The sequence below is a fragment of the Rhinoderma darwinii genome, chromosome 2 (genome assembly GCF_050947455.1).
Source record: "Rhinoderma darwinii isolate aRhiDar2 chromosome 2, aRhiDar2.hap1, whole genome shotgun sequence".
Classification (NCBI taxonomy): domain Eukaryota; kingdom Metazoa; phylum Chordata; class Amphibia; order Anura; family Rhinodermatidae; genus Rhinoderma; species Rhinoderma darwinii.
Window position 1 is genome coordinate 226,879,396 of NC_134688.1, and position 25,143 is coordinate 226,904,538.

Here is a 25,143-nt window from a genome sequence, read left to right on the forward strand (position 1 = left end):
CATAAAGAATTGGTAGACTGAGCGTTTGAATTAAACAATGGAGAAACGAAAATTATTGTAATTAGTTACGTATTCGTGAGGTGACCATTATGTATCATGTTATATGTGTAAGTACATAATTTGTTATGTTATCATATAGACAGTTCATAGTGATTGTAACGTCTGTATATCAAATGGTATAAAGATGAAACCAGTGTGATACTATACATGAATGGAAAAGTGGTTGGAAGTAGTTAGTCAAATGTTACGTTTGACTTGGTAATGTATATAGAAGTCACACTAAAGATTATATCATGTATGTTAGTAATGAAGACTCAAATCATTTCTTATGTTAAGACCACTGGGGAAACGGGTATTTAACATGAAAATCCAATACGCTTCGCGTTGATGGATTTTGTGTTGTAGGTCTCCCCCTCTTTTGGGTAGATGTACTTTTTCGATGGCTTGGCATTGGAAGGATTTGGTTGCTCTATTGTGATGATATATAAAATGCTTGGCTGCATTGGAGATATTAACGATATTCTGGTTGCGGATATAGCTTAAGTGCTCTAGTATTCTGATTTTGAATTTTCTGCTTGTACATCCAACGTATTTTAGTTTACATTCTGTGCATTCGATAGTATAGATAACCGCAGTTGAATTACAGTTTATATAATTTTGCACTGTAAAAGTGGTTGTGTTGTCCAAATTTTACTGGGGTGAGCATAAGAGCAGGTTTTGCATGGGTGGTGCCCGCATTTATAGAAGCCTTTACTTTCTAGCCAGGTCGTTTTTGTTTCATCTGATGAGAAAAATGAAGGAGAGAGGGAGCTACCGAGGGATGGAGCCTTACGTGCAACTATTCTGACACCTTCTTGGAGGATGGAACGTAGACTGTCATCATCAAGTAGAATTGGTAAGTATTTGTTAATTATATGTTTAATTTCAGAAAATTGGTTGCTTTGCTGTAATATCAAAGTTGGAACATGATGGTCAGGTTCTCTGGGTTTTTTGGATTCACACAGTAGACGATTTCTTTCTAATTTGGCTGTGATGGTATTAGCTCTATCAAGTGACCAATTTGAGTAGCCTCTGTTTTTTAATCTAGAATGTATTTGTTTTTGTTCAATATTAAATTGTATATCAGAACTACAATTTCTTCTCGCCCGATGCATTTCTCCTACAGGGATGTTTGTGATTGTTCTTTTCGAGTGGTTACGGTTTGCATGCAATATGGTGTTGGCGGAAGTCGGTTTCCGATGGGATTTGGATTCAATAATTTGGCCTTCTGATCCTTTTAGTTCTAGATCCAAAAACACAATATCAGTTTCGTTATGGCCATGAGTAAATTTTAGATTGTGAGCATTATCATTCATATAATCAAGGAATTTTGGGATGGTTGAGACATCTCCTGTCCAGATAAACAGTAAATCATCGATGTATCTTTTATACCATTCAATTTGGTGTCCATAAGGATTATTGGTGGAGAAAATGGTATGTTTCTCCCACCATGCCATCACTAGGTTGGCTATTGATGGGGAAAATTTAGCTCCCATGGAGACCCCGCTGAGTTGTAGGTAGAATTGTTTGTTGAATTGGAAATAATTATGAGTCATGAGGAACATCAGTACCTGCAAGATATATTTTTGGAAATTTTTTGTATATGGACTGTGAGTGGCTAGATGATATTCTAAAGCACTGTATGCTGTCTGGTGAGGAATCGAGGTATATAATGATACTACATCACAGGTGAGCCATGAGTATTCTTTTTTCCACGTTTTATGTTGAAACGAGCATAGGACATTTTCTCACTTCTGACCAACAATCTACAACTCAAGACAGTATTTCATCTTCATCATCAAGTCCTACCACAAGAGATCATAGAACATTGTCTGAGATTTCTACCCTTACACCGTATTCCTCAAACAGTGAACAAACCAATCCGGTTGAAGATATCTCAATGAATTCAAGTTACAATTCAATGGAGAATATTCATTCATGTGATATACCACCACAAACTACCAGTGACCAACCTCTAGCGTTCTCTTCCTTTCAAGAACTTCAAACAATTGCTAGTTTGGATAGTCTTCTCAGAGACAATTTTAACCCAGCAACCAATACTGTAAATACATCAAGCAATTTCTCTACAACCAATACAAAATACTATCCTGTTCAATCAAGAACTGATTCAATGAACACCTTTCAGACAGCAGTGGAAAAAGAACTCCTAACCTTGTCCAACAAAGTTAACCAATCCAAACACAAATCCAACCTTTCTCAGAGATTAAAAAACGCAGTGAAATCACTTCAAAAAAATAAACAAATCACTATCAAAATGGCTGACAAGGGAGGAGGTATAGCTGTCATGGATAAATCCGACTACAAAGCGTCATTACTTAATCTTCTATCAGACGAACAGACATATAGAAAACTCAACGATAACCCCACGGAAAAAATCCAAACAAAACTGAAACACCTACTGGATGAAGGTCACAACAATGGACATATCAATCAGAAAGAATTAAATTACATCTACGTCGAACAGCCGATTATACCTATAATACATGCCCTCCCCAAAATTCATAAACAGATAAAACCTCCACCCATGCGTCCGATTGTGTCAGGTATTGGCTCCATTTTAGAAAAATTATCTGAATGGCTGGATACACTACTACAGCCACTAGCCCAGCAAACCCCAGCATTTTTGAGAGACACACGAGAGGTCCTATGCTCGTTTCAACATAAAACGTGGAAAAAAGAATACTCATGGCTCACCTGTGATGTAGTATCATTATATACCTCGATTCCTCACCAGACAGCATACAGTGCTTTAGAATATCATCTAGCCACTCACAGTCCATATACAAAAAATTTCCAAAAATATATCTTGCAGGTACTGATGTTCCTCATGACTCATAATTATTTCCAATTCAACAAACAATTCTACCTACAACTCAGCGGGGTCTCCATGGGAGCTAAATTTTCCCCATCAATAGCCAACCTAGTGATGGCATGGTGGGAGAAACATACCATTTTCTCCACCAATAATCCTTATGGACACCAAATTGAATGGTATAAAAGATACATCGATGATTTACTGTTTATCTGGACAGGAGATGTCTCAACCATCCCAAAATTCCTTGATTATATGAATGATAATGCTCACAATCTAAAATTTACTCATGGCCATAACGAAACTGATATTGTGTTTTTGGATCTAGAACTAAAAGGATCAGAAGGCCAAATTATTGAATCCAAATCCCATCGGAAACCGACTTCCGCCAACACCATATTGCATGCAAACCGTAACCACTCGAAAAGAACAATCACAAACATCCCTGTAGGAGAAATGCATCGGGCGAGAAGAAATTGTAGTTCTGATATACAATTTAATATTGAACAAAAACAAATACATTCTAGATTAAAAAACAGAGGCTACTCAAATTGGTCACTTGATAGAGCTAATACCATCACAGCCAAATTAGAAAGAAATCGTCTACTGTGTGAATCCAAAAAACCCAGAGAACCTGACCATCATGTTCCAACTTTGATATTACAGCAAAGCAACCAATTTTCTGAAATTAAACATATAATTAACAAATACTTACCAATTCTACTTGATGATGACAGTCTACGTTCCATCCTCCAAGAAGGTGTCAGAATAGTTGCACGTAAGGCTCCATCCCTCGGTAGCTCCCTCTCTCCTTCATTTTTCTCATCAGATGAAACAAAAACGACCTGGCTAGAAAGTAAAGGCTTCTATAAATGCGGGCACCACCCATGCAAAACCTGCTCTTATGCTCACCCCAGTAAAATTTGGACAACACAACCACTTTTACAGTGCAAAATTATATAAACTGTAATTCAACTGCGGTTATCTATACTATCGAATGCACAGAATGTAAACTAAAATACGTTGGATGTACAAGCAGAAAATTCAAAATCAGAATACTAGAGCACTTAAGCTATATCCGCAACCAGAATATCGTTAATATCTCCAATGCAGCCAAGCATTTTATATATCATCACAATAGAGCAACCAAATCCTTCCAATGCCAAGCCATCGAAAAAGTACATCTACCCAAAAGAGGGGGAGACCTACAACACAAAATCCATCAACGCGAAGCGTATTGGATTTTCATGTTAAATACCCGTTTCCCCAGTGGTCTTAACATAAGAAATGATTTGAGTCTTCATTACTAACATACATGATATAATCTTTAGTGTGACTTCTATATACATTACCAAGTCAAACGTAACATTTGACTAACTACTTCCAACCACTTTTCCATTCATGTATAGTATCACACTGGTTTCATCTTTATACCATTTGATATACAGACGTTACAATCACTATGAACTGTCTATATGATAACATAACAAATTATGTACTTACACATATAACATGATACATAATGGTCACCTCACGAATACGTAACTAATTACAATAATTTTCGTTTCTCCATTGTTTAATTCAAACGCTCAGTCTACCAATTCTTTATGTCCAGGTTCGTACTATTTTTAACAATGTATCGTGCATGTTATAGATTTCTTGCATCTGTACATTTTTTAAAATAAGTCACTAAACCAACTATACATATCACTGTTCATATACAATCTGTCCTTTCTTTCTTTCTCTAAAAATTATAAATTTCAAGATAGCTTTTACCTTTCACGTGGTATCTACATCATCTACTGACCTTCCAAACAAAAAATAGATATTCTGGTTACACTATTACGACTAAACTGAGATTGTCAATCTAACAATGATATTTAACACGCCTTCAGCTCATCCCCTACAAATGAACCTTCACATAAACAAATATTTTTACGTTCCAATACACAAATCCTAAATATACTATTATATCACACTTTACCACACTTGTTATAGTCAATTATTACAGATATTAAGTCATATTCTTCCCCTCTCATATCTACTCATTGAATTTACCTTCCGGCTTGGCGTTTGCCTCCAGCTGCTGCTGCGTCTCCGGGGTGCGTTCCAGGGTTACTATGCACTGTGGAACGCAAACACAAATAATCACCCAGTGAACCGGAAGTCATGTCCTTTGACAAATCAGAGCCAAATATATCTGTATTACTTTGACTAAAGCCATGATACACTATGTTTCCAAAAATAAACAATTCAACTAATCCTGATATTATGGCTTATCCCCAATTCACATGTGTGATCTAGTTGTCAAATATGTATATTAATCTAATAACATTAGGTTACGAAACAGAGATTCAAGGGAAGGGCAATCAAATTTACTAGCAACACCTGTCAACAGGGATATATATCTCAGTCAAACAAACCAGAAGGTCAGCATCAGCCATGACTAAGGACGCGTGTAGCGTCTGAAACGCGTAGGCTTCATTCACTATTGATTCTTTTCCTCACACTACCAGGATTGCACACTCCCAACCATCCATCCTGGTTTTTTCCTTTTTTAATTTACGAATCTAATTAAACTTGGAACATCGTTCCATTTTAATTCACTAATCTACGCTGGATCCAAAATCCTCCTTGTTTCTATTGCTGTTACCTATCGTGTGCCGACACGAGGATCCGTGCGAGATGATCTAAACTATACATATAAGGTGAGCTGGAGGTCTCTTTCTCTATATCTGCCATCATAGCCAGCTAATAAAAACATAGAAGGGATCCTAAGTAATAGTTAGCATAACCAAGTCCTTAAACGCAGAAATACATTCTGCAAGGTGGAAGGAAAGCATTGCTGCGATTTTCTGTATTAATTTTATTTCCTAATGGGCTCATAAAACTATACACAAACAGATTTGCTTTACTGTCAGCATAAATATAATAAAGAATGAATAAGGAGAAATGATGAACACGAGTCTGTCTGAAATTCATCTCTACAACTCAAGGGAACCCGAAGGGTAATAAAGGGCAGTATTCAAATGATTTCATATTTTACTGCTAGAAGGTTTAGCTTTGCTCTACATATTTAACCCCTTCCTGCCGCAGCCATTTTTCTGACTTATTTTTGTTTTTCCTCCCCACCTTACAAAAGCCATCATTTTTTTATTTTCCATAGATCTAGCCATACGGGGGCTTGATTTTTGCGGGACGAGTTGTAGTTTTTTATGGCACCATTTATTGTACCATATAATGAACTAGGAAACTGGGAGAAAAAAAATAATAGATTCCTCCATTGTTGTTTTTATGCCGTTAACCGTGTAATAAGAACGATATGTAAACTTTATTCTGAGGGTCAATAATATTACGGCGATACCAAGTTTATAAAGTTGTTTTTATATATTTTACGACTTTTATGAAAAAAGTATTGTTAAAAACTAAATTCTTTTGTGTCGCCACATTTTTATTTATTTTTTACTGCTTTCATCGTGCGGGTTAAGTAACGTTGTATTGTAATACTTCAGACCTTTACGAACATGGTAATACTAATTATATATTTATTTTTACAATGCTTTAGGAAAATGGAAAACGTTTTTTTTTTTAACAAAAAAAAAGTAAAAGAAATTTTGTTTTGTTAAATTAGTTCCCCTAGGGAACTTGAACCAGCGATCATTGGACCACTTGCACGATATACTACAATACTAATGTATTGCAGTATTTTGTGATTCTGACTCTGGCAGGGCCTAATAGGAGTACAAAGATGGCAGACCTGGAGTTAAGCGAGCAGGATCCCACTTGTTTGTGTGAAGTGCCGGCTGTATCATACAGCCAACACCCGCATGTATGGAGCAGGCACAGCCCGTGAGCCCACTACATATTTCCCCTACCCAGCTATGACATAATTATACAATCGGGAAGGGGTTAAGGGATGGAATCGCATAAACAAAAAGATACAACATAAAGCAAGCCTTTAAAGAGGACCTGTCACTAGGTCATATAAAGTTGAACTGGTTAACTGACCAGCTTTGTGTTTTTTTCCTGGACCCCCCAAGTCCAGATATAGCCCACTTGTGTTGGCTACCTATATTGTAATTTGCTGTAGTTAGCCAACAGGGCGTGAACTACCCTCAAGCTGCCTCGCGCTGATTGGTCAGCATTAGAAGCAGGGGCGCTAGCTGCAACCCATTGACTAACTACAGCAAATTAGCACATAGTGAGTCCACACTATACCACAAGTTGTTGGTCCAGGAGAAAAAAAAAAAAAAAGAGCTGGAATCAAGGAGAGCGTGTGACAGGTCCTTTTTAAACCTGTATAAAGTACATTCATAAGATGTGCAAGTAATTTCATCAGTTATAGTACAGCCAACAATTTTTACATATTTGGAAATGTACAAACAAAATGGGGATTGTACATAAAATATTAATAAATGTCTTGGATTAAGTGCACCACCAAATTGTTTATTTGCGGATTAGAATATATTGCATCACAATGAAAGCATTTCCTACTATTTAAGATGGCCATACACAACAGATAACTGTTGGCTGAACTGCTTTCCTGCCGGCCGTTTCTAAAGAATTTAGCCAGAAGGCCCCAGTTTAGGGAAGAAGGAAAAAACATACCCATTTGACAGTAGATTATTGCATGTCAAGTAGACTTGTAAATCCAGTATTATAATATCTCAATACCTTATTTCTTCTGGAAATTGTGCATTTGTAACTAGAAAACTTGAGATTTTCCTGTGATGAAGTAATTTTAGAAGTCTATTGATCTCAGGATACATAATTGGTTCCCCTACTAAAGATAGTGCACAGTGCTTGACAGCCATGCCTTCCTCATATCGGTCAGCTTTCACACCAGGTACCCCTGCAGAAAGAGAAAGAGGAATAGAAACAGTTAGGCTTCTTTTGAACTCCTAAGGCCTAGTTCACACTGAGTATTCAGAAGAAAAAAAATTTGCCCCAAAATTCCTTAAAGAATTTTGAGGCAGATTTTGACATGCCTGAACTTTGACGCAGTTTTCACAGCAATTTTCACGTCAGAATCAGTGCCAAAATACTTAGTGTGAACTAGGCCTAACACCAATCATCTTTCATTTAAAGTGTTTTTTTCTAAAGCTTTTAAAATTTCACAGGAGGGCAGGAAAGGGTATAAATAATAAACCAGCAGGTACTCCCCTCTACAAACGCCCCTCGCTCCAGCTGTCCTGGAAGCGGTCAACGGTCGTTCATCATTCACGTGCTCCTGCAGCTAAATCATTGGCCTCCAGAGTCACGTGTCGTTCACCGCAGCATCACCACTGATGCAAACGACTGGCTGCAGTGGCACAGGACCGACGAACGACATGTGACCATAGCCGGAGCTTCCTCTACTGGAGCAGCGGTGAACGGGGGGTGTCAGCGTTTAAGCATGGCGCGTTTGAAAGGGTGAGTATCTGTTGGTTTATTATTTTAAACCCTCCCATGCCCTACTGCAAAATATAAAACCTCCAGCATCACCCCTTTAATGACGGGTTTTCTCCTTTTATTTATTTCCTCCTATAGTTTAGAAGGAAAGAACCTGGCCTAATATCTACTTCGAAAAGCCTACAGTAATTATAAAAATACCAGAAGTTCATCATAAACAAAATGTTTTTCTTCCACTTATATTTTTTTTCTGGTTAAAAAAATAAAATAAAAAAAGTTTAATAAAATAAATTTCCAATGGTAAATACACTGGGCCTCAGACAAAATATTCACAAGCCCTTATGTTATTCTTACTCTACCAACAAACACTTAATGACAGGACATGTAAATTTCACAGTATGTTTATGTACCCCACATAAGTAGTCTCATTTGCAACATATTACAACTCTGTAATCATGAATTGAGACATGCATAAACGTAAAAACGCACATGTTAATTTTGATAATCCAGCATTTCATTACCCAGAAAGCCTGATGAGACGCCATTGGTAACCGGCACAAAGATTCAATACAATGTGAAATTTCACGATACCAGAAGCAGAAGACTGAACGTTACCATTACAGTGGAGTTTTATATACTTTTCTATGTGTGTGTCTGCTCATCCACAATATTTGATAATCCGGTCCCATTCAGGACAGACTAAAAATAAAAGGCAGTTTGTCTATAGTGTATGTTAATATTGGGATTGGATCGTATAACTGTGGCATTATGAAAGTGTTGACTTGCTCCAAGCTTTATGTGCCGCTGAGCTTACCAAGTAAACATATTTATCCTCTAGCCAACACACCAATACAATAAAGAGGTTTAGCATATGTAAGCACTATAGTTCACAGAGATCTTAAAAACCTAGGTGGGTTAAACAACATGCAATGCAGGTTTCTCGACTTGCTTGGTTATGTTTTTATGAGCCTCTATCCTGGTACTTATGTTGGCGATTTTAATTGTATTTTGTGTACAGCAGATGAATTTAGCTGAAATTAGGGAAACTATTGATGATTGGTCTTCGATTATTTACCATGAGAGCTGTAAAACAGAATACAAAAAGGGTGGTATATAAAAAGATAAAAAACGTCAATTAAAAGCTCCTTTTGCAATTATTTTTTTTTATCAGATTAGGTAGAACATCTCTAAAATAACGGTGACAAAAGCAATAAAAAAATAAAGACAGTAAGTCAAGGCCATTTTTAGGTCCTTAACAGTGCAATATCTTTTAGTTTCCTCTAGCTCAGTGATAAATTAAATTCTTTAATGTCATGGAGATAAAAGGTTCTAATATAATATTATACTTATACAGCAGGAATAAAATGTCTAAGTAGTAGGTAATAGCCATAATGGAAAGAACGGATTCAAATATGATAGATTTGTAAATGTAATCTCTTGGAAGTTACACAGTTGATTGGTTTGTAGAATGTTAATAACCGCAGCTTGAACAACGCGACCTCTTGTTATTGTGAACGATAAAGGCACAAAAAAACCTAAAAGCTATACACCCCATTGCACCTGTTTGAATTTTTTTTAATTATTGTACATTTGCTTCCTAAACGCAAAATTAAGCAACTTTGTAAATAGTCTTCATTAAAAATGTTCTACTATTTTGCTGCTGTAGAGTCTATGCAACACCTGTACATAGCTGGTTGTCCCTCTGATTCTGGCATAGATCGGATAGCACACTGCTCCTTGCGGTGTCTGTTCGCTCTGCTCTCCCCCTCCCTTCTCCCAGTGCTAAGGGCCTGTACACATCAGCGTCCCCCTTCGGTTCATGGGTTCCACTAGACCTTACTGTCAGAGGAACCCATGAAAGGAAAGGCAAACAGAAACCATAGCTTGCATTTGCATCACCATGGATTGCAATGGTAATACTTCCAATGCAAACGGTTGTACGGGCTCAGTTTTTTTTGGAAGAAACAATAGCGCAGATGACTACGCTATTGTTTCGGCCCAAAAAAATAGAAACTTCACGGAACGGAGAGAAAATTAAACTAATTTCCAATAGATGCATTACCAATGCAATCAATGGTAATGCAAACGGAAGCGATGGTTTCAGTTTGCATTTCCATTAATGGGTTCCGCCATCAGAAAGGTTTGACAGAACCCATAAACCAAAAGGGTGACGCACATCCTAAGGGATCGCAAGAGATAGTGGGAAGCTGTTGTCTACGGCACATCAGAGCGTGGAGCAAGTATCCAAGTCTTCATAGAGGGCATATCACACAGGCCATATGTATCAGAGTGAATATAGGGAGAAAAAAAACCGAGTGAGGGGGAAAAATCTGTGTACAGAAAGAACCCATGGCAGAATTTGAAGGGGGAGGGGGAAATCACACACTTCGCATCAGTGTATATCAGCAAAAGAGAGAAGAGATCTCTCATGGGCTGTAACAAGAGACATTAGTACAGGAATGAAGCTGTACTAGTACATGATATCTAGAAGGCAGCAGCATCCTGGACTCACAGATCTCACATCCAGAATGTACAGTACTACTGGGAGGGACATGCCCATATGAAAAAAGCCAGGGGGAAAATTAGCAGGTTGAAAACGAAATATCAGTGGAAATAAAACGAAAATAAACTAAGGGTGTTTGCAGTCTGAAACTTAGTGGTTACCTAGAATTAAAGACAGTTGCACTAACATAAGTAAAAATAATGTTTCCAAGTTAAAAAGGTGTACCTAGCCTTAAAAAGGACCTGTCCCCTCTTCCGACATGTCTGTTTTAGTAAATATTTGTTTTCCCCATGAAACAAGGGTAAGGGTATGTTCAAGCGGGCTATTTTCTGCCGTTTTTCAAGCCGGTTGAAAAATCGGAAGCAGGACGCCTACAATCATCTGCCCATTGATTTCAATGGGAAATACAGCGTTCTGTTCCAACGGAGCGTTATTTTACGCCTCATTTTCAGACAACAGCCCGTAAAAAGTGCATGCCACTTCTTGAGCAGTTTTTCATTGACTTAATAGAAATACAGCTCCAAAAACTACGCCAAAAACGCTAGTTGTTTAAAAAACGACTGAAAATCAGAGGCTGTTTTGCTTTGAAAACCGCTCTGTATTTTCAGACGTTTTTGGTAAAGCGTGTGAACATACCCTAAGGGCAGATAGAGACTGACGTTGCGTTTTTGCGCGCGCAAACAACGCTGCGTTTTGCGCGCGCAAAAACCATTTGACAGCTGCGTGTGTCATCCGTGTATGATGCGCGTCTGTGTGATTTTCGCGCAGCCGCCATCATAGAGATGAGGATAGTCGACGCCCGTCACTGTCCAAGGTGCTGAAAGAGCTAACTCTTTCAGCACCCTCGACAGTGAATGCCGAACACAATATCGAAAAACCTGTTGAAAAAAAAGAAAAAGTTCGTACTTACCGAGAACTTCCCGGCCGTTGCCTTGGTGACGCGTCCTTGGTGACGCGCCTCTCGACATCGGGCCCCACCTCCCTGGATGACGCGCCAGTCCATGTGACCGCTGCAGCCTGTGCTTGGCCTGTGATTGGCTGGAGCTGTCACTTGGACTGAATTGTCATCCCGGGAGGTCAGACTGGAGGAAGAAGCCAGGAGTTATCGGTAAGTCAGAACTTCGTTTTTTTTCCTACAGGTTCATGTATATTGGGATCGGAAGTCACTGTCCATGGTGCTGAAACAGTTTACCTCTTTCAGCACCATGGACAGTGACTATCTCCTGACGTCGCGTACCGATAATTTTTTGGCCGGGTTTGGCCAAAACGAGTTCGGCCGAACCCGGTGAAGTTCGGTTCGCTTGTCCGGCTTCGCTCATCGCAAAGACACTCCGTTTGGATGTTCGGAAACAGAAAAGCACGTGGTGCTTTTCTGTTTACATTCATCCTTTTGACAGCTGGTGCGCTGTTTCAGTCGGTTCGCACGGAAGTGCTTCCGTGCAACCTGCGTGGTTTTCACGCACCCATTGACTTCAATGAGTGCGTGATGCGCGAAATACGTAGAGTTATTGAACCTGTCGCGCTTTTTGCGCAGCAGACAAACGCTGCGCAAAAAGCACGGACTGTCTGTACTGCCCCATAGACTTGTATTGGTCCATGCATGCCGCGTGAAAACCACGCGGCCCGCACGGACCGAATACACGCTCGTGTGAATCCCCCCTAATGGTAACACCCAGTTGTGAATTCATTCATAAACTTCTTGGAGGAAAAACAGAAGAATGGCACAAAGCAGTGTTCCTAAGAAAAATATGTTCCAGAATTGTTATTTTATGTAGACCACAAGTCTTTACTTAAATAGACATGTCAGGAGAGGTAACAGGTCTTCTAAGCGCACCATAACTTTCAAAGAAGTTTCTACCCAAAATGTTAATCTTCACTTGGTGAAAATTTTAGCTGTCCCTGCTCCCCTTAAAACATGTGTTCCTCAAAAGTTTCAGTTGAAATCAAAATGCGTTATTGCTTTTGATAATAAAAAAAATAACTTTAGATTTTGCCATTAATCAATGGACAATATTGTATGCTTATGTTACATATGCACTAAATTGACAAAAGTATTGGGACATACCCCAATCATACAATTCAGTTGTTTCATTGTCCAATTTGCACAAATGTATAAAATCAAGCACCTTAGCCATGCAGTCCACCTTTACAAAGATTTGTGAAAGGATGGTTTGTTCTAAAGAGCTCACGGAATTCGAAAGTGGTACTGTAATATGATGAAACAAGCCAGTTCGTTGATCATGGAATACCTACAGTAGGAGGGAATAAATTTCACTGAGTGGAATTATTGCAAAATGAAATATTTAGGAACTAAAGCAACTCATAAAATGACAGAGCGGGGTAGCGAAGTGCTGAAGCCGCATAATGCATAGTGCATAAAGTTAGTCAACACTCGGCTAACTCAATAACTGCAGAGTTCAAAACCTCCTCTGGCATCAACATCTACACAAAAACCGTGCGGCGGCAGCCTAATGACATGGGTTTCCATGGCCGAGCAGCAGCATGCAAGCCTTACATCACCAAGCACAATGCCAGGCGTCGGATTTAGTGGTGTAAAGCACACCGCCATTGGACTCTGGAGCAGTTGAAATGTGTAATGCAAAGCGATGAATTACGCTTCTCTCTGGCAGTCTGATGGGCGAGTCTGGGTTTGGTGAATGCAAGGAGAAAAATCGGGAGGAAAAAAATAAATCTGAAAACAAAAAACTCACTGGAGTTCTTCTTTAACCACTTGCCTACCGCTGAATGACAATATACATCACAGCAGTTGGCCATTAATTATAGAGCGTGGTCTTTGACCGGTTTGTCTTTAAATCTACGCCCGACAGTTATCTGTGTGAGGTAAGAGTGTAAAAATTTTATTAATCCTGTTCTCTAACCCCTTCCTTCCCTGAGTGAGAAGCAAGCATGTATATGTCACATACGTCTTCATTTAAAAAAACATTAAGTTACTTTTAGCTATATTTGTATAGCAGTCTTTTGCTTGTGTATTAAACACATATGTATTTTGTGTGTATACACACACACACGTCTTATTCATGAAAAAATATTCATATATAAAAGGTTCACGCGGATGTGCATTAAACAGACTAGTCCTTAGTTGAATACATTTGGGTTATCTCGCAAAACAAAATGGCACGCAGACATAGTGCTGACGAGGCATACGCCTTTCTTTGTTTCTCCAAAAGGAAAAAAGTGTAGAAGAACTAGGTCCTGAGTATGAACCCATTAAAGACAGCAACACATTAGCTGCTAGTTTAATGAGGAATGCATAGCAATGGAGGAACGCATGGCGAGAACCAGCATTCATGTACCAAGGCCAGCTACAAACCATGTGGAACAAAGCACTTGTATCAGCAGTGGCAAAGAAAGGGTTAACTTGTGCATGCAACTACAAGTGCTGGGAGATATATTCAGCGTCCATCTGACCTTAAATCCAGTGTGGTTCCTCTCAAATAATAACAGTCCCTGTTTACACAGGCTGGCATTAATGTGCAAACTAAAAGTTCTTCCCAATTAATTTTTTTAAAACTTTTTAGAACTGATGAACTTTTGGAGTAGAATGTACATCAGACAAATTTATATGCCCAGCAATACTTGGCAAAGAATCCAACCTCTGGTTATGCAAAAACACAATATTGGATGACAACGAACATTAAAACATTTCTTGCCCTAACATTCAACATGGGAATAAGCAAAACAGCCGAGTTTACATCCTATGGTCTAAACATGCCAATTTTTTTCCCTCTATGATGGCCAGGTCACGTTACTAAATCTTAATGTGAGCTTTGCAGTCGACCAGTGAAGTGGCTAAATCCTTGATCCACTTCACTGTTCAACTGTCATTTAAGCAGTGCAACCCAAGCAAACGATCCCAATATGATGTCACGATGTAGAAGTTGTGTGAAAGTGACACTTATTCATTTAGGGTATACGAAGGAGTTAGATTCCCCCAATTGCTCACCGTATATGGGCACTAATGGCAAAGTTGTTTTGGATCTAGTAAACACATTACTAAGAAATGGCTATTATCTTTATGTCGACAACTGGTATACAAGTATTCCGCTGTTCAAACACTTGTATGAGAAGGCAACGCTTTCTTGTGGGACAATTAGAAAAAACAGAAAGGGCTTCAAAAAGTCACTTGTAAATAAAAAGCGAAAGAGAGGAGAGTCAGCTTCCCTACATAGCTCAGAACAGGCTGCGAAATACAGAGATAAGAAAACATTGTTTTTTTTTTGCCCAGCAGAATTCAATCCCTCAGTCCCAGTGACTCTTGGGCTATGTTCACATCTGCGTCAGGGCTCCGTTCCGTCGGAGCTTTCCGTTGGGACAGAGCTCAGACTGGCACAAACTGAAACCATAGATTTCAGTTTCCATCACCATTGATTTGAAAGGTGACTGATCCGGTGCCAATGGTTTCAGTTTGTCCCCCGTTGATGGAAACGGAGACTTATGGTTTCAGTTTGTGTCAGTCAGGGTAGGTTCTGACGGAAAAATCCGTTGGAATGGAGCCCAGACACAGATGTGAACGAAGCCTTATTTGAAGACATGCACAAGCTGAAAAGCCACTGGGGCAGTAAATGTCAACGATTAAATGCTGAAGCCATACTTGGAACTATGGAAATCCAAGCATTAGTACAAAAAGGGGGTCTCTGCACCTGCTGCAATAAGCACTATACTGTATAATTCTTATGTGGTATACAAAGAAGCTGGAAATCGGGGGCCTTTACTCAATTTTCAAGAGGAAATTATCACAAAACTGCAGTACCAAACAGACTCGGAACCAGAGCTCACGGGAATATCATCTATCAGTAGAGAGAGAGAAAAAGACGTCTGACACTAAGAATTGAAAAGTATACATCTTTCTGTAATGCTCACCTTTTTTCCTTTACCTGGTTCCTGACTGCTGGCTGCGTTTTTTACGACCAGTGGTCAGGGACGGGTCCTTAAAACCCAAGCCATAGACTTTTTACGGCTCGGGTTTTAACTTGCTGCCCGCGCGATCGGGCAGCTGGATGTCGGGTCTCCGGCTGTCAGTGACTGCCGGGGACCCTGAGGAGAGGATAGAAGCAGCTTTCGCTGCTTCTGTCTTCTCTGATGACTTGTACACAGCGCTCAATGAACGCTGTGTATAGGAATAGAGGCAGCAGCAGCGGCGCTGCAGCTATTCCTCCCGGTGATCATGTGAAAGGTCACATGATCGTCGGGTGCCGTTACTGACAGACTGCTGCTGGGTCTAACTAGACCCAGCACAGCCCTATTAGTGACAATCGTCACTAGGAGAGGGCTGATTTCCCCTGTAACTGGGGCTGCTGTGCAGCTCCAGTTACAGGGGAAAAGCCTGGTGTAAAAGAAAAAAAAATATATATATAAAGTTCCCCAAAGGTCTTTTTTAACCTTTGAGGGAAAGACCATAGTAATATAAAAATAGTACAGTCAAGTGCAAATTTGTTTTTTTTATAATAAATACACAAAATACCCACCCCAAAAAAAAAAAAACGTTCACCCCCGCCAATCATTTTTGTAGCGCTAGCGCTGACCCAATTACCCTAATATAGACATGTAATATATAAAAATTTACGGTAGACAATGACGATCACAAATAAAAGGTCTATTTTAGGGTAAAACTATGTTATTACCCAAAAAAATTGCTGAAACGTAAAAAAGCTTATTTTTTTACTATTATTTTCAAACTTTATGAATAAAAATTCTAAAATAGCAAAAAAGGTGTGTATAAAAATGATAAAAAAAGAAACCTGCATTGTCTACGGAAAAAAAGTCGCAAAAATCACGTAGTTAGTCCAACAAATAAAAAAGTTATAGCCATTTAACTAACACGTGCTAAAAAGGGCTAAACGGTGTCTGGTCCTGAATGCGCAAAATAGCCCGGTCCTGAACTGGTTAATATTTAAAAAAAAATAATAATTTTATTATACCGATCATATAAATGCACAAAATAAAAAAGGTCCTGTGTGTCCGAACAAAATGAATATCAATTTTATGTAGTTCCACTTAGAAATTACAAAAGTTATTTACTGTTAAATAGGACAGACTAAAATTTTAAAATTGGCCTGGTAAGAAAATGGGATAAACACTGACAATTAAAAATAAATAAAAAAAAACTACCAAAAAATTGAAGCTACAAGAAACATTATACCGAAACAAAAACACAGTAAAAACCGAAGCAGGCCGCTGCCCAGTTGAAAATACTACTTAGGAATAGTGGCCTTGCATGTCACTCAGTATCTGACGGCCCTAGACAAAGAATCATTGCTAATGTATCGTAGACTGGGAATAAAGAGCTAGCTAAAAAGTAAAAAAAAAAAAGGACTTGAAAAGTTCAATCAATAACATGGTCTTCGGAAACCAAGCCAAGTATCTAGTCAATAAAATAGTGTCATCGGATACACTAATGTACATGGTCCGGACAATTATTAATACCTCGAACAGGCTGCAAGAGCCCCTCAGGAAGCAGGTCATCCAATTTCACAAGCCAGTGCAAGGCAGATCCCAGGACAGTTCCATTCTTTATGGCTGTACAAGTCACGGCATTGCGGATTTGTAGATCTGTAGTGTCATCAACAACTCCAGTGAGATTTCTCAGTGTTATTCTGACAAGCAAACACCATGTTTTTTTTTTTTTGCATGCATGCAGAGCAGACTCTGTAATGACCTTAATTTACATAATTCAATAATCCTAACCATTAGCGCCAAAATGAATTAGCTGTAACGCCACAGGAAAATGTAAAGAGATCTTAGAAAGCCTTTAAGGGATTTAAGAAAGAAGTGAAACACATTTCTATGCCTGAAGATTTCACATAGCTCGCGTCCAAGAGCTGTGCCTGGTACTGGAAGTGAATGGGGATGAGCCGCACCAAGAAAGTTTATGGACAAAAGCTGTAGCACGGTAAAAAATACGAAGGGACCACAACGCTCCAACAAGCACAACAGCCTTTTTTTTTCTTTTTAGTAGGTGAAGCTCCCAGCAGTGGGCATAATAATGGCATGTTCACAACGGACGTGTATGACTACAAATGTTATAATACAAATGCACACACAGAAAAACACTATTTAAAAAAAATTAAAATAACATTTGCAGTTGTCAATGCAGAATGGACTTTAGAACTAAAAACCGTTTCTCCAATTATCAGCTCTTTACTTAGAATAGGTTTTTAATATATCAATAAGGTGAAGAGGTTGGCTAAGAATTTTCAATAGCAACAAACCCCTATATTGAACGCTCAATAAATGGCCTCTAACTAACCCGAACATACAACCCTGTTTAGGGTGGGCCTAGACCTAGACTTGTTTTGTAGTAAGGGATAAATCTCTGTACATAGGAATGCATTGAGCAGCTAGAAAGTCTCTACAAAATTGCTTGACAAGCGAGTAGTTTTAAAATCCGAGGATGTAATGATTTAAAAAAAATAAAAAAAAATAAAAATAGTGCTAGCAAATCGCTTTACTAACTATTTGAGGAGATTTTCAAGCTACTCAATGCAGTGCTATGGATAGCAATTTATCCCAGCGATATACCAGCGATGTTTAGAGTAAGATAAATAGCTCTAGCCTAATGCCTTCCTACATTCAGCAATTGGTTGCTCACTCCCCAAAAAAATAAATCTATGTATAGCCCCAGCCTTACACTTTTAACCCCTTTAGCATACCCCCCCCCCCCCCAACTTTTGAATTTGGAAAAGAGGGACATTTTAATCCACGCCCCCTAACCACACCCAATATCCCACGTAAGCACATCAATTCACAGACAGATCCTTCTTCAAATAACAAGCACACATTCTCACTGCGGATTTCTAGACTGTATACATGATGGGGAATTTTATTTCCAGTTGTGTAACTCTGCTACCTGTCAATGGAAAAATCATCTGCCAGAGGGAAAAACGTTTCCCCATGGCGGAGTACCACAAAGAAACACCTGGGAATCAGACATGATGAGGAAACATTTTTCCCTGTGGTGGAGGACTTTTCAGCTGACAGGCAGCAGAGATACATGAAGGGGAATTATTTTATATTGACATCTAGTTTCTATCGCAGCGCAGGGAAGAAGACAGAAGTCGCTGGAGGTGAGAAGTATTTTTATTCTTCATATTACTAACCTTATTTTTTTTTTTGTTTTGCAGGTTCTGCTTGACCGATTGGACTAACTTGTAGATTCGTTGCACTACATCGATGTAGTTTTTTTTTTTTAAATAAAATGGTCAAAGAGGAGGGGGGGGCTCTTATTTCAATAACAAATATTTTCTGTTTTTTTAAAATCCTTTATTAGCGCCTTAGTAATGAACGCTGTCAAACAGACAACTGCCATTACTAAGGTGGGGCTTAGTGTGAGCCGGTAAAAAGGCCAGCACTAACCCCCATTATTACCCCAATACCCACATCCACCAGGGGTGTGGGGAAGAACCGGGTACGATCCAGTACCCGGCCATCTGTAGTGATGGATACTGAGGCGGTCTCGGGCTGGTATTATTAGGCTGGGAAAGGCCAGAAACAGTGGGCCTTCCCACCCTGGTAATGCTAGGCTGCAGCTATGTTGTATCTGGCTGGTTATGAAAATAGGGGGGACGCAATGTCGTTTTCTTCATTTATTTTAAAAAAACAACGTAGGGACCCCCCCCCCATTTTCCATAACCAGCCATACACAACACAGCAGAAGCAGCCAAGCATTACCAGGGTGGGAAGGGCCACGGTTTTTGGCTCTTTCCAGCCTCATAATACCAGCCTGTGGCCGCCCTAGTACCCAATCACCACAACAGATGGTCAGGTACTGGATCGTACCCGGCTCTTCCCAGCACCCCTAGTGACGGTCGGTACCAGGGTAATAATGGGGGGCTAGTCTTAGCCTTTTTACCGGAAAACACTAAGCCCCACCTTAGCAATGGACGCGGTCAGACAACTGTCATTACGAAGGCGCTATTAAAGTATTTAAAAAAAAACAGACACATAAGAAAATATTTTTTTTATTGAAATCAGAAATGCCCCACACAAAACTCTGAACAATTATTTAAAAAAAAAAAAAAAGTAGATCGAAGTAGTCCAACGAATCTACGATGAAGTCAAAACGGTCCAGCGGAACCTGCAAAACAAAAAAAATTAAGTTAGTAATATGAAAAATAAAAAATATCTTAGTCAACTCCAGCGACTTCTCTCTTCTCCCCTGCGCCGCAATATAAACTAGACGTCAATGAACTTCTGAAACGTCATATATTACAAATTAAAAGTGTTTTCCCCACAAACACAGTTATCCCCTATCCACAGGATAGGGGATACATGTGTGATTGCTGGCGGTCCGGCCACTGGCGCCCCCAGCGTTGAGGACTGGGGACCGAAAGTCCTTAGGGGACAGTTGTCTCCAGCAGCTCCATAAAAATTAATGAAGCAATGGTCGAGCAAGTGCAAATTCTCATGGAGCACTTGGGGGGAATTTCGGTACCCCGATCTCATTTTCGGTACCCCAGGGATTTTCTGAGACGCGATCAAAGGGCAGTCCCCCCTCCTTGAACACTGCGATCAGCTTTTATTGAGGCATTCAAGGGGTTAACGGCGGTGAGATGATGTTTCTCTTTGCCATTAGAGTGGGGCCGTGGCTGTGTATTACAGCTGTTGCCCCGCTACCGATCGCGCACGGACACCGGCTGTCACACAGGACGAGAATGCTCGTCCTAATTAGCGAAGTACCCGCCGCTCAGGACGAACATTCTCGTCCTGTGTCGGCAACCAGTTAATCACAACTGAAAACGATTATTATTTAAAAGTCTTTATCAGCATTGGAGAAATCTAATTCTATTGCGCTTTCTAGACATTGAAAAATTAAAGGGGTTGTCCCACCATTAAATATATTTGCTGTATAGATAAAAAAAAAAATGAACACGGTTTTCCATTTACATGCGGTTAAAAAAGATGATCCAGTGAACGGTTATGACTTAAAAAGGGTTTTCCCACGAGACACATCCGCAGGATATGTCATAAATGTCAGATAGATGCGGGTCCCAGCTCTGGGACACGCAACCATCTTCAGAACGGCGCCCCCTAAACCCCGTTCAGCTGAATGAGGCGTTTTCCAACCATGAAAAAGGTTATTTGGTCGTGAGTTACGTAAACAGCGTAACTCGCGGAGCTACACTGTTTACGTAACTCCAATAGTCGTGACTGGCAGCTACAGAAGCAGCGTAGCATGCGAGCTACGCGGTTTCCGTAACTACCATGAAGTTCTGAGACTTACGTAAACAGCTTAGCTCCCCGAGTTATGCCGTTTACGTAACTCACGACCAGATAATGTTTTTCATGGTCGGAAAACACCTCATTTCATACGCAACACACAGGGCTGAACGGGGTTTAGGTGGCCCAGTTCTAGAGATAGTTGTGGGTTCTGCATCTATCTGAGATTTATGACATATCCTGCGGATGTGTTAAATGTCTTGGGGGGAGAGTAACTGCGTATTCGTGTTCACCAGCACTTAGCTCAGTAGGCGGACGCGCACATTGCTATACACAGTGTACCCCCAGGTGGTGCCATACTACGTACAGTGCATTCGGAAAGTCTTCAGACCCTTTCACTTTTTTCACATTTTGTTATGTTGAGGCCTTTTGCTAAAATAAAATTTAAAAAATGCAAGTTTTCCCCCCCATCATTCTGCACTCAGTACCCCATAATGACAACGCTAATTTATTGGAAAAAAAAACAAACTAAAATATGGCATTGACGCAAGTATTCAGACCCTTTACTCATTACTAGTTGAAGCACTTTTGGCAGAGAAAACAACCTCCAGTCTTCTTGGATATGATGCCACGAGGTTTGCACCTGGATTTGAGGATTTTCTGACATCATCATCATCATCATCTGCAGATCCACTCAAGCTCGGTCAGGTTAGATGGGGACCATCTGTGGGCAGCCATTCTCAGGTCTCTCCAAAAATGTTCTGGGTTCAAGTCAGGGCTCTAGCTGGGCCACCCAAGGGCATTCAGTGTCCCTAAGCCACTCCTGTGTTGTTTTGGCTGTGTACTTAGAATCATTGTTTTGTTGGAAGGTGAACCTTTGGCCTAGTCTGAGGTTCAGAGCGCTCTGGATCAGGTTTTCATTAAGAATAATCTCTGGTCTTTGCTCCATTTATCTTTCCCTCAACCCTGACCAGTCTCCCTGTCTCAGCCGATGAAAAATGCCCTTTCCTCCGGACAGGACGCTTAGAATGGAGACCAAAAAGTTCAATCTTGGTTTCATCAGACGACAGAATCTGGTTTCTGAGTACTTTACGTGCTTTTTTGCAAACTCCAGGTGGGGTTTCATGTATCTTTTACGAAGGAGAGGCTTCTTTGTGGCCACTATGCCATAAAGCAAAGATTCGTGGAGTGCTGCAGTGATGGTTGACGACCTGGAAGTTTCTCCCATCTCCACATAGGATCTTTGGAGCTTGGTCACCTCTGTTACAAAGGCCCTTCTCCCCAGATAACGTAGTTTGGTGGGGCGACCAGCACTAGGAAGAGTCCTGTTTTTTTCAAACTTCTTCCAATTAAGAATTATGGAGTCCACAGTGCTCTTGGGAACTTCCAGTGCAGCAGAATTTTTTGTTATACCCTTCCCCAGATCTGTCCCTCCACACAATCCTGTCTGAGCTCTATAGGCATTTCTCTCCTCATGGCTTGGTTTCTGCTTGGATATGCAGTGAGCTGTGAGACCTTATATAGAAAGGGATGTGTCTTTCCAAATCCTGTCCAATCAAATGAAAACGCGTAAAAAAATTACGCTTCTTTACGTCTTCCATTGATTTCAATGGGGTTTTTAAGGTAGAAAGCGCCTCAAGATAGAAGCGACATACCCTTTTCCCCTGTGAGCAGTTTGTTTTTTTTGCTCGCAGGAAAAGAACGCCTCCACCTCCCATTGAAATCAATGGGAGTCAAATTTGGCCATTTTTTGTTGGTTTCCGCGGCAAAAAACTGTGTGAACAGGTCCTAACAGTGTCTCTCCAGAGTTTTCATTGCTTCTCCACTTATACAGGACAATTCTAGAATTATTTCGTTCCAGCTACAGCTTGGTTACACAGATTTGCACATTCATCAGGGCAAGGAAGGAAATAGCATGTTTAATGAAGCATTAATTTTCATGTACATAGGAAACTGCACTATTAACTACATGTAGGAAGTGATTTAGTGCTTCCAGGCTAACTGAATTCATCATAACATTGTATAAAAGAAATGCAAACAAAACTAAACTCTTCTGCTCTGGACAGTTTCCTCTCTATTCTCAAAATGGTTTTTGTTTACGCCATAAACTAAATTTGAAGACAGGATATGCTTAAAAAGGGTCTATTGTGTGAATTTGATTATATATATATATATATATATATAAATAAGTTGCGCAGGGTGGACGACCCATTCTCAAATGGTTTCCCCGAATCAAGGGGATATATTTGTAGCTGGCATTTCACGAGAAGAGGGAGAAGTGGGGAACGTGCAGTCAGCGGGCAGAAGTGGTGATCTGTGACCCTCCTCCGCTCTCTGTAGATGAACCCAGGTGTAGGGTTAAAACTTTTGCTCATGTAATCACCCTCTCTCCTACTAATCAGAGAGCATACTTGCTCTGTCATATATGGGGGTCTGGGGTCTTTTTTTTTTTTCTTCAGAAATAGTGAGATAAGAAGTAGCTAATCTAAGTCACCCGTCTGCGCCGAAGTACATATTTTATAGACCCCACGACCCAAACATTTACCAGCGTCCAAACAGCGTTGTCAAATAAGTGGCACCACAGATATTAATAAACTTTATACAATTTACACTGTCCGTATCCATTCTTTAGTGTAAAATCTGCTGACCGCTTCTTTGATGATACCTATTATACACTACAGTCTTAGCGATAAGGATTATCAGTATATAGGAATGTCGAATACATTTCTGATGGATGGAAAAGATTTGTCGGTCAGAAAATACATTTTTACCCACTGATCGTAGCCATAAAAACTATATTGTTTCTCTAACAACAACAAAAAATCTATTAGTTAATACATTAGATAAAGTTTAGGCATTTTCAATTATAGATTAGGGTTAGGCGGTGTTCCCATGTTGAGGTCAATTTGTGTTCTTTGCCACAATTTTTGCAGAACTGGTTTCTGCATTTCTGCGGTTATGGAGTTCCTTTACCAGACACACCTGTGAATTTGTAGAAATGTGTGGTATGTACAAACTCCTCACATCTTAGAGTTAATTTTGTTTGAAAGGTCTGCTTAAGTGTGCATTTTAGTTCCAAAGTAGAATTTTTATGCAAATGTTTGTTAGAAGGACTCTGATGAAAAGTTGCATGAAGGTGGTTGTGCGCAGGGTCGGCGTCAGCACCCGGCGAACCAGGGCAAGTGCCCGGGCCCACTCGGCCATCGGGTGCTGACGCGGCCGTCATGGCTCCTCTAGGAGTGGAATTTACGGCTGTGTGGATCTGCCTGTGAGAAGGGGTGCTGTGCGCCACTGCCTGGCAGGGGGAGGGCTGTGCGCCACTGCCTGGCAGGGGGGAGGGCTGTGCGCCACTGCCTGGCAGGGGGAGGGCTGTGCGCCACTGCCTGGCAGGGGGGAGGGCTGTGCGCCACTGCCTGGCAGGGGGGAGGGCTGTGCGCCACTGCCTGGCAGGGGGGAGGGCTGTGCGCCACTGCCTGGCAGGGGGGAGGGCTGTGCGCCACTGCCTGGCAGGGGGGAGGGCTGTGCGCCACTGCCTGGCAGGGGGGAGGGCTGTGCGCCACTGCCTGGCAGGGGGGAGGGCTGTGCGCCACTGCCTGGCAGGGGGGAGGGCTGTGCGCCACTGCCTGGCAGGGGGAGGGCTGTGCGCCACTGCCTGGCAGGGGGGAGGGCTGTGCGCCACTGCCTGGCAGGGGGGAGGGCTGTGCGCCACTGCCTGGCAGGGGGGAGGGCTGTGCGCCACTGCCTGGCAGGGGGGAGGGCTGTGCGCCACTGCCTGGCTGGGGGGGGAGCGCTGTGCGCCACTGCCTGGCTGGGGGGAGCGCTGTGCGCCACTGCCTGGCTGGGGCAGGGCTGTGCGCCACTGCCTGGCTGGGGCAGGGCTGTGCGCCACTACCTGGCTGGGGCAGGGCTGTGCGCCACTACCTGGCTGGGGCAGGGCTGTGCGCCACTACCTGGCTGGGGCAGGGCTGTGCGCCACTACCTGGCTGGGGCAGGGCTGTGCGCCACTACCTGGCTGGGGCAGGGCTGTGCGCCACTACCTGGCTGGGGCAGGGCTGTGCGCCACTACCTGGCTGGGGCAGGGCTGTGCGCCACTACCTGGCTGGGGCAGGGCTGTGCGCCACTACCTGGCTGGGGCAGGGCTGTGCGCCACTACCTGGCTGGGGCAGGGCTGTGCGCCACTACCTGGCTGGGGCAGGGCTGT

The 25,143-nt window shown here is 41.2% G+C and overlaps 1 protein-coding gene across 2 annotated transcripts in view; it reads right to left on the bottom strand.

Annotated features, from left to right (window-relative positions):
* Positions 1–25,143, bottom strand: part of LOC142742780 (S-adenosyl-L-methionine-dependent tRNA 4-demethylwyosine synthase TYW1-like) — a 197,188-nt gene that overhangs the window by 95,240 nt on the left and 76,805 nt on the right. For both annotated transcript variants that reach the window (XM_075852901.1, XM_075852902.1), the window contains exon 12: positions 7,547–7,724. In XM_075852901.1, coding sequence (XP_075709016.1) covers positions 7,547–7,724 — 178 coding nt within the window. The remainder of the gene's footprint in view (positions 1–7,546; positions 7,725–25,143) is intronic.